Source organism: Malurus melanocephalus, unplaced genomic scaffold, assembly GCF_030028575.1.
Source record: "Malurus melanocephalus ecotype Western Australia unplaced genomic scaffold, MMel_1.1 scaffold_90, whole genome shotgun sequence".
NCBI classification, from domain to species: Eukaryota; Metazoa; Chordata; class Aves; order Passeriformes; family Maluridae; genus Malurus; species Malurus melanocephalus.
The window spans coordinates 1,471,751-1,482,931 of record NW_026623322.1 but is presented as its reverse complement, the minus strand read 5'-3'; the positions used below and the strand labels follow the sequence as shown (position 1 = coordinate 1,482,931).

General features: G+C 41.2%; 1 protein-coding gene across 2 annotated transcripts in view; it reads right to left on the bottom strand.

Moving 5' to 3' along the window:
- Positions 1-1,304: 1,304 nt before the first annotated feature.
- The window catches only part of PARD6G (par-6 family cell polarity regulator gamma), a 63,571-nt gene continuing 53,694 nt past the window's right edge, over positions 1,305-11,181 (bottom strand). For both annotated transcript variants that reach the window (XM_057368332.1, XM_057368334.1), the window contains one exon: positions 1,305-4,092. In XM_057368332.1, the coding sequence (XP_057224315.1) occupies positions 3,233-4,092 (860 nt within the window). In that variant the 3' untranslated portion in view covers positions 1,305-3,232. The remainder of the gene's footprint in view (positions 4,093-11,181) is intronic.

The window sequence follows — 11,181 nt, the reverse complement described above, 5'->3', positions numbered from 1 at the left end:
TCCCGCCGCTCGCTGGGACAGGAACGCGGCTCGGTCAGCGGGAGCGTCTGTGGAGGATGTGCCCTTCACCCAGCGCTGCCGTGCCGCTGCTCCCTCAGCCACACACCCATTAAGCCCCGTTCGGCAATTTAATCCCGTACCCAAAGGGACTCCGGTGTGTGAAACCGGAGCGGCTCAGCCCAGTTGCCACGGAGATTCCTCCCCTTAGGGCCTGAGCTGGGAAGGGAGTTCACTGTGAGGACACTGTAGAACACAGCTCCACTTGTCGTTATGGGACATGCAAAATAGAAGCTGGGTGGTGCATGTTTGTTTTCCCCACGAAGATGTTGCACAAAATATTTGCAAGCCTTAAAAATCATTTCACAGTGATGGCAGGACAGTGTTGGCAGTTCTGAGTTTGTAATTTGTACGTGCGTGTGAAACACAACTTAAGTTTTCTACCTCCTGCAATGAATGGGGTGGAAAAGTTGGCATAGATTGTACTAACATGTTTTCTGTGGAGGGTGACAGCCAGCAGGCTCCAGGCAAAGGTGTGTCAGAGGTATCCTTGGCCTTTTTCCAAAGAGCCAGAATTACTCCTCAAAGCCCTGGGGTCTGCAGCAGGCCATGCTATGAGGAGGGTAAAAAGCTACTTGGCTCCCACAGAAATCAGAATTACAAGAGCCCTTAGTAAAAGTAGCACTGGGAAAAACTATGCAAAGAAACTTGGTATTACTGAGATCAAAGAAATKAATCAAAGTCTGTACTAGTACAGAGAAAAKCACTGCACTAACAYGGTTGTGATGCCTTAGGATTTTTRGTTTCTATATTTTCATGCATCTCTATTCTTGTACTTCTCTAGTACAACACTAAAACTACCATTCTCCCATCTTCAGACAAAACAATCCCTCTCTGAGCATGAATCCAAGGACACCTCGCTGCCTCAGAGCCCCAAAATATGCAAACAACAGSAAGCTGTGGGGGGAGCAAGTTTGGGGTGGTTGACATCATGACCTGAAGATCACTGGAGAATTAAGGCCCAATATGTTAATAAGGYAGAACTTATAAAAGGTGAAGRTCTCGTGACTTGGTGCCCATTTTGGGTGTAGCCTGAGGAGGAGGCTTTTGTCTGCCCTAATGTACCAGTGGGCCTGTATTAAAGTTTCTATTCTCATTCTCTTAAGTTTGTCTGGCCTCTGTTTCCGGTGAGCCTAATGGATAAGGCATCAGCTGCATAGTTGAAGAGCCACCCAAACTGGATACCTTGTTTTCACAACAATGGGAGATACTTACACAGAAATGCTTGAGGCACAGGGAAAAAAATATAGCATAGAAATAAGACAGTGCACATTTTATTGACAGGTCACATTTTCATCAGTTAACTAAGGTAAAATSAGCAACTCCAGCCAGACAAATCCACTTAATTCATAAAAGTAGTCTTATTTAAGGTGTAACAAATTTTTCCTGGTAAGATGGTCTGATTGACTGAAGCATATCCAGCTATTCATTTTTTCTTACTGCACCAATAATTAGATTTTTTTTTTTTTTAATGAAAACCTTTGGTAAAGTACAAACACAGTTTYAAGACGAACAGGATCAATGTTCTATTCTTACTGTGCTGGGAAAAATAAGTGCAGCTCTATAGCTGCTTTGATACCTAGAAAAGTCTTAATTAGAGTAAGTGAAAGAATTTTAAAATAACCTCTTAAAGCAAATCTAAAAGAAATAAACTAAGTTCAATGTCCCAAAGATATTTAACGATGAGCAGAAGACTGGTTGTTCCACAGGTATTCTAAATTAGTGACAACGAATTAGTCCGCACATCCTTTTTCCAGCCATTACAGATTCCAAAAYGGAATGCAATTTKTCCAAACCAAGACTCCTGATTTTCATATTCATACAATATTTAAGAAATGTCTATTCCACCATATAAAAAAAAAAGCTTTAATGTACTACAAAGTTAAAAACAAAGAGCAAATGACACAAGCTAAAAGTAGAAAAATACATTTTAAAACATTTGTATTTTGTTCCTTACACTGATCAAGATATAACAAAATATTTCAGATTAGACCACTTTTGTAAAACTCATGGCATTTCCAGAAGCAGACAGGTACTGACTCAACAGTCACTGGTCACCCRCTAGTCAGCTGGCCACCCGGTAGAGGTGCTTGACCTTCAAATATCCAGTATATTTTAAATTTCTAGAAGTCCTGTGTAGACATTAAGCTTTATTACTAGAGGAGTCAAAAMATAACAGAACTATTCTAAGTTAGGCTTGAGAGTCAGTCAGCACCCCTCCCCTCTGCAGGGCAATCTCTTGTCAAGGAAAGACCTTGTGGATTCAGGTTGCCCCAAAGGTACACCAAGGACCTGTGTCAGCTCTGAGGCCTGCATGTCTAAAAACTCACACGAACCATGATTTTGAAAAAAAAACAAAACCAGAGATGATGGGGGGAGGAAAAAAAATTACCAAACAAATAAAGGAGGTATTATCTAATAAATACGGTGAGAGAAAACGATMAGGCGGCGGCGCTGCCCCCGCCGGCCGGCAGGTGGCGCCCATCGCCCGGCAGCCGCGGCCACGGCCCGCACCGCCCCTCGGGCGCCGGGAAACACTCGCGTTCGTGTGGATACACATAACACATATCCATCGTTTCCTYTGGAAAATGTGTCTGCAGCAGCTGCCCAGCGCTCTTACCACCGCCATAGGAAACGGCTGCTTTTACACAGCTCGTCTGGATTAGACATAAGGCTGAGAATACGGTGTAAACGAGTCRGCAGAAGGGCTGTATGTGACAGTAGTAGATGGGATGGCTATTAAGAAGCACTCTCCTTAGCTGGTATTAGAAGAAAACCAGGTTCCACTTCAAATAGACATGTCTGTTACTACTAAAATCTAATTCATATACATGCATGTATAAATACATCCACCCATGTATTCAAACCCGAGCATTTAACACTGCCATGGGTAGCCTGTAAGACTACTTAGGTTTATACCAACTAAAACAAATTTGTGTTCTCACTTCAGGGCTGGGATATAAAGCAGGTTTTGCACTCTGGCTTTCTCCTGACAAATTTTGCAGTGCATGACAGGTTTATGTCTATCTCCAGATGCCACGTTTCCTAGAAAGCAATGATTTTCTGCACCCGTGAGGTCTACAAGAGTATCAGCTCCCTGTTTTGTGCACATGTTGCACGAGTCGATTGTCCCAATTGGCACTTAAGACTGTAAGGAGAATTTTAGAAATTGCTACTAAAGTGTAATGACTGTTCCGTCCTCCTCAATGCCTCCTCTGGGGATAACCAGACTGTGTCGAGGATCAGTTTTTAAGGAACTGAGTAATTTGTGGATGTTGCCGTTGCTTTCTCGCCCAGAGTTGTTGTTGAGCACCAGGTCCCTTTGAAGTCTGTGACTAAGGCTGCTGCCATTGATTCGAGAGAGGCTACTGGAAGTAAGGCTGTGCAGTTTAGGAATGTGTTGTGGCTCCAGACCGCCCTCGATGACAATGTCAGCCTCTTCATCACTCTCCATTTCATCAGGGTGGAAGTTCTGCAGCACATGGGATGTAGGCAAGCTATGGTGACTCGCAGTGCTGTCTGTAGACTGGCCAGAGCTACCAGACATCCTACTGCTYCGAATAATATTGTTCCTCTGGTTTGCTGGCTTGACCGTGATAATGAGATTATGGCTGTTGGCAATCATCATGTCTGTGACTTGGTCAAGAGTCTTTCCTGCTACTTCAATGCCATTAACTTCCAGGACTTCRTCATTCACAGCCAGCAAGCCTGTGCTCTCTGCCAAGCCACCAGGAACCATACGGGAGATGAAGATACCAGGAACTTTTTCCAGGCCATGAGGAGTAACCCTTACACTGGTGCCATCGCGAATGTAAAATCCCAAGGGCTTCTCACACCCGTGTCGATACAGCCTCACCCTCCTGTGTGTTTCGGGAAGAATGTCCACATCAATTATGGAAGACACCGGTCTAAAATCATGAGGCATGCTAATGTTGATGTGGGGGCGCCGGCGGAGGTTGTCATTGCGGAGTGTCACCAGAGCCTTCTTCTTCCGCGACAGTGTGTTGGTCCCGAAATTGCTGTAGTCCACTTCATCTGAAAAGAGAAACAGCACCCATGTATCAATCAAATAGAATTATTCAACCTGCAGGGAATTTTCCTCCTAAAATTGGTTCAGTGAAGGCACTAATAATAATATGGAAMAAAAATTAATATGGGAAAAAAATCAAGTAAGTTCTTCCATTTACTCTAATCTTTGTTTCRCTTTATGTCCATCAGCACAACACTCAGAATGAACAAACTGTTTACAATGATTCCCCATTCTTCCACGTTTTAGAAAAAAGAAACTTCTGATTTTCCTGTTGTTAGCGGTGCAGAATGCAATTACTTSCTGCAAGCCTGATACACCATCTTCGATGTGAGACTGTATTTTCAGAGTTGGATTGTAACTTTACACATATATCCCAAGTGGGCAAGGAGTGTACACACATTCCTAACCTAAAAGTCTGTACTGGSGAGTATTTTAATACCCAATACACAGCCTTAACTCATAGCAGGCCTTAGGGACAAGCATGAAAGAWACAGTGTGAGAGAGTGGTTGAATATGCTTGCAGCCTAGGCTTTTTTAGTAAGAGACTGTTGCTAATGTGCATCTCTTGGTACATCACTTCTCTCTTTGGAATATTTTACTTCATTTCAGCTGAACTTGACAGCAACAAAAAGTGCTAGAAGTGCCAGATAACAAAAGGTACTGTGTAAGCAAGTAGCCTGGCAAAAAGAGAAGCAGGGAGAAAAATTAGTCTGCTAAGAATCACAGAATGGACATAGATTCACACACACACTCCTGCCTTTGAGAGCAAGATTCACAGCAAAATGCCTTTCTGGGGTCTGCAGTTTCAGGAACTAAGTATTTACGTCTCTGCAGCAGCATCACAAGGGCATGTGCAAAGTGATCACCTTGAATTMATCCAAGAAGACTAAGTTATTCCACATAAGAAGCTCATGTTCTGCTTTGCATAAAAAAACACTTAAATCACGAAGTTGTTAGTCCACAAATTGTGTCACTGCATTTCCCAATAAAAATATTGTGCATATTTTAAACATGAACCACGAACGGGAAAATTATTTCTTTGGAGTGTAAGCATAGTAACAGTTTTYAGATAAACTAACAGACTTTCAGTTTATTCTCCTGTTGAAGATGAGCAGTAAAATCCAAAAGTACAGTTAGAGACCTTCTGAAAGGAATATTATTTCTCCAGTAAATTAGCCTTGCAAAGCAATGTTTGAGAACATAAGACAATACTTCTACCTGATAAAGGTCGGAGGGGAAAAAAATGTGTTAAAAAAAAACAAGCTTATAATTGCATTTTTATGTCTTGCAAGGTATCATTTTCAAGCCCACTTTCAAGGCATATTATTGACAAGATTTCAATTAAGTGACAATAAGTTACACTAATTAAAGGRCACTAAAGAAAAGTGGTCAGTAGCAACCCAATCTAACCAAGCCTCCTTGGAGCAGGTGTTAGATTAACTGAGCTCCAGAGGTGGTCGCTTCCAGTCTAAATTACACAGTGATCCTACATAGCCCTTTAGGCTGGAAAAAAAAAATCGTTTGAAGACTTCAGAAAGACTGTTTCTGCATTCTCCTATAAATTATTTACATTGGCTATCGTAACCTCCCCTGAGGACAGCACAGGGCATTCTAGAAGGTCACCCTGAAGGAAACGCTTCTGTGAAATGAAAATATTCCTTGGACAAATGTGTTTAATTTCACATTCACCTCTTCTCTCTCCTCTCAGGATGTTCAGAACTGTACCAGCTGCACAGGTTCTATTTTGTTATTTAGACTGGTGAGGCACACAATTGGAAGTCCTTAAAATCACCCAAATACAAGAAGMTCTCAAATGGTTTCTGGAAACGTGTTCACAGCCAAGACAATGGCACCTTCTCAAGTCCACCTGGTGACCAGTCAGTGCAGTGTCTACTCYTTTAAGGCAGAAGCCAATTGCTGCAGCCAAAGCCAGATATTATTCCTTTTCTTTCATCAACAGGATCACCATCTACATTCAGCTAGTTCTGATGGATGATTCTGAAGGTTCACAACAAATATTCTTTCCTCGTAAAGTATGGGTGCACAAGAGATGTCTTTCCTCACCAGTCTCCAACACTGTGCCCTGTTCACGCCCACTATTCACTGAAAAATAGCTGTGACAGACCTACGAAAATAACTTGGGGCTTCACATTTAGAATCCAGATTCTTCCTTACTTGAAATACAGTGCTGTGCATTAAGATCCAAGAGAATCTTTATCACAAAATTTCAGTTTAAGATGGCAATTTAAATTGYATGTGAGTTTATGTGTTGAAGATTGTCTCTTGCAGTACTGGCAAAAAAACTGGAAAAAAAAAGTTGCATCCCTTAAAGACTCAGAAAATTAGGCAGGTGAGTACAGTTCATTGCAGGTAAAATGAAACATATGCCCTGGTTAGCCATCTATCTCCTGGAAACACCCAGGTAACTGTTATCTCCCTCCCTCTCTGTTAGCATATTAATACTTAATTACTTTAGGGTAAACTTGCAAAAGCTTTATTAAATAATTTATCTGTGAATATTTGTTGACAAAATTGTTTTCTTTCCCTTAAAGTAACAACAACCCAGAGAGCTAATTCTCACAACATGCAAGTTTGTGATGATGAAGTAGCAAAGTCACAGAAGTATGATGGCCCTCCTAACACATATAAGTCATTTCTGAAGCACCTTCCTTGAGCTGAACCACCAGCAGGGCAATGGCACAAAAGAAGGGGTTGTTTTGTGCCTGTGACCTCCTCACCTGTGCTCAGCCCACTAACCAGTCTCCCCAGATAACTGAAAGCATTCCTAACCTCTGAACARCTTCAAACCAACCACCTCCTTTAATAACAAAAAGCCCATCTCAMCACAAAAATGCCAACTTTTTCCTCCAAACGTGAACCAGGCATGAACAGGGATTACATTACAAGTGATGCAGGTTAGCTTCAATGTGGGACCACTGACCGTTCTATAGGATTTAGTATTACAGGGCTGGACCACGTTAAAAAATGAAGTCCATGTCCTGTTGATGACTGGAGTTTTTGTTTTTAAAACAGTATCAAACAGTAGTTTCCAACTCTGATTCAAAACAGGATTTTATATGAGGAATATGAAGTCCTAATTTCAACAGGCAAAAACTGTTAAAAGCTATTACAAGTTGGAGAAATGAGAGCTAATCTGCAGAGTTTTTAAGAAAAAATACTATTTAACTTCAATTTCTAAAAAAGATTTGAAGTTTGGAGTACATGCTCCTTGACAATACAGGGATTATTGCATTACTTGGATTCAAGATAATCTGCTCTCTAGCAGTTACACCTGTGTGAGGTATCACCTTAAAACCGAAAAACAAACCAACCAAACAAAAATCCTGTAGAACAAAACAGCTACAACCCTCAATGTTATTTAGAACCACTACTCTTACTGCAGGAATAAAGGAAAGTATCTCAACTGACATTTAACATCAGCTGTTGCTGTGGCAGCAGAAAGTCATCAAGCCTTACCACAATGAAATTAAAATTTCCTCCTTCACAAGGGAACTGGGAGAAGTTAGCCAACATCATTCACTTTTATCAGTTACAGGATAGTCACACAATGGTGCACTCACTACCCACTTCCAGTACTAAACTGCTCAGATGGCATGTGTCAGACTGAAATGGAAACTGTATCAGTGCATAATTTATGATGACACACTTTTAATGAAGGTCAGCAACTTGTTAGGTTTTGAGTTTCTCACAATATAGGATTTCAAGCAGGAATGCCACGTCAGCTAAAGAAATGGACTGTGCTCGATGCCAGGTCTCAGGAAAGACCAGAATATACCATATGGAACCAGACAGAGCTCATTTTTCATGTTTCATTTTGTTGCAATATCAAATTCCTAGAGTCTGCAGAACTCTGCATGTATACTAGCATGAGAAGTGTTATCAAATGGCAGATCTGAACAGTGCTTAGAGCCCTGAATTTTTCAGGGTGTCATGTTTTCTTATGTCTCAAATGAGGCCAGAGTTAAATGTTAAATATACAGGTGAGTATAACAGAGGGAGAATTTGTCTATTAGGTCTTGAACATGTCCCTCATTTCTCAGAATAGGCCAGATCATATGGACCATTTTGCAGTGCTTTCAGATAAGATGCACTATGAACTGCATGGATAATTCTGGAAAACCACTAAACTTTAGAAGACTGAGACCTGAATTTTACTTGTGCCCATAATTTGYTTCCTACTGAAAATACTGTGCCTATAAAAAGAGATGAGCAACACAATTTATCACAGTTGGAGAAGAACTCCTGATCTTTTCAKTTCTCTCCGATTTGAATCTGCAACCCAAAGGTACAGTACAAATACCAACCTACAAAGGCTTCTGTAGGTACTGAATAGCCACTCTTTCCCCCAAAAGCTTCAGCTTTCAGTACATTTTAAGAAATGTTTCCTCTATTAATGAGTTACACAAAATCTGAAGTATTTTGGCTGCATCTTTTCTATTACTATGTGCTTGTTTAGTGGGGTGGTTTTGTTTTGGTTTTTTTTTTTTTTAATAGTGTTGTCACTACCTGCTTATCCATACGGTCCTTTCTGTTAGAGAAGATACATGTACAGATCTCTTCATGCAGAGATTTACCTGTGCTCACTTTCTTGACAATGATGATGGTGGTGGTTAAAAACATACCTGTAAAATCTGTAACCTTTTGAGGTGCTCTTCTAACATTCTGTGACTGTAGCCAGCCTGTGACTTTATGGAACACGTTACACCTTCCTGGTGGGCATCACGAATCCTATTGTTAAGTCATCCAGGGCATAACAGCAGAGCATACTTAAAGGGCTATTTATAAGGCTAAGAAAACTGCTTAGAGCATTTGGTTGTAGCCAAGAGAGTATTGTATTTCTGTAATTTACATGAAACAAGAAATTATAGACCTTCTGAAAAAACCACCAGGAGCACCACTCCCACTGCTTGGACAGCTGCTTTTCATAGGAACTGCCTGCCAGATAAAATACCAAAGCTTAGCCAGATAAGATTGTATAAACAAGCTGAATTCCACAGAGAAGCAGACTGCCAGGCTCCTATAGGAACAGTTCATTTCAGACTCTACATTTTCAGTGTACATGCACTCATGGCTTATTATTTCCTCTGGGAACTGTGGAACATTAGTTGACAGCTCTGGAAAGTACTTCAAAGACAAAATTACTTCCACTAGGGAGAGCAGCACTTCAGGCAGCTTGGGAAGGAGGCCAGTGAGTCATTAATAGTGAAGGGTAACCCCTCCATCCAACAGATCTCTATTACTGAGCATTCAAATTAGCAGCAGTCATAAAACCATTTCAAGGGAACGTGTCATGTTTAACCCTTCCACCTTTCTGTGGCCAGCTAAAAAATACTGTCCATGTTTGACAKAAATTGCAATCACTTTCTATTTTCTCAGAAAGATCAACACCAGAAGCATTTGTGAAAGCAATCAGACAGCAAATAAGCTGGCCATCTCTCATTTATGACCTGTAAGGCTGACTGCATGCAAAGGGATTTAAGAGGAAGCAGATATGAAATGAACTATGACTTGGGGGAGAACCAGTGCCAATACTGCTCATCAAGGAGTATTTAATGGCGGGAAAAATAAGGTCGTCTGAATGCTAACACTGCATTGTTATGTGTTGTAGGAATACTAAAAAAAAAAAAATTCAGCCATACTGCTGCCAGCAACCTCTGGGTGAACCAAACCAAAAAACCACACTGTAGGTAAAGTAGTTGTAGCTGCTATTCYGTCAAAAATCAAGTATCCCACACATGCACAGACCCACACATAGATACTCTTTTCTCTCCCTTCATATCACCATATCAGAAGAAACCAGACACAAGCTAATAATTTAGAGGACTACCTAAATRTTACAGTTTAACAATCAACAGGACTTTTGAAGCACAAACTAAGCCTACGAAACTGCAGTTTTGCAAAAGGCCACCTTCTTTCTCCAGGGATTCAGTACTAGGAAGATAAATTTACTTTGCTATTTAGGAAGTGTTCATTAGTAGGTCAGGATTAAAATCTAACACAAATAAGTAACACAAATATATCTCYCTACTTCCAACAGGTTTATAAACTTACAATACCCTACCTTCTTTCAAGAAAGTAAAGGCTATTTTGTTCTTTAGCTCAATATATTGCATCAATCAAAACTGGAACTGCACTAATCTCAGGCTCTTTACAGTGTCAGACATGTATAAAAAACATTTTTAAGCTGGTTGCCTTGAGGATGGAGACAACTAGTTCCTTGTGATTTCAGCCTATGCTGCTGCTGCAGCCTCCTGCACTTCTCCCTGCTTGTCATCAGAGGCCACTGTTCCCTTGCTGAACCTGTTCCCTTCCCAGCAGGAGGTCCTTTGTTTTTGACTCCCAGCCCTGCTCCAATGGAGCAGAAGCTCGACCTGCCAAGTTCGGCCCATGAAAGAAGTGAGGCGTTTGGCAGAGATGGGTGCTATCAAATATAAGTAAGCACCCAGGCATGTACCTCCCAAGTTATCCTAGCCCTCGGAAATATCAAAACCCAGCTCTCCAAACTTTTCCATAAGCCAACTATAAGACYTCAAATTTTATAGTGAAAGTGCAAATGGTGTTTACTAGCTAGGATTGAAAGGTATTTCTTCCTCTAAGTTTGATATGTGACTTTTCTTCTATCCTAAAACATGCCAGAAACAGCCTTTCTCTCCTTATTGTTTTCCACAAACCACATTATGCCAAGATTACGTTATTGCAGCACTAGAAAATTGTGGGGTTTGAGCTTTGGCTTCATTGCCAGCATCTTTTAAAGTATTGGTTAATCTTTCCCACTTCCTGCAGGAGGTCAGTGGGAAGTTGGGAGAAGTCATGTTTCTGCTGCGCTTCTCACCATTAATCATTTTTATGTTCATCGCAGGTCACAGGTGCTGCTCTGGAGGTTTTGTTGGTGAGCTGGTTTCCCAGGACAGTCAGTGCTGAGGACACCCAGCAGCAGTAATGGATTGCTGATGAATGCAGAGAGCAACAGCATCACCTGTAAACAGCTCTCCTGCCGGAGCCTGACAAAAGAAGCCTTTCTCCACGTTTCCAACAACTCTCAGCAACCATCAACAACTGTATTCACTCCAATC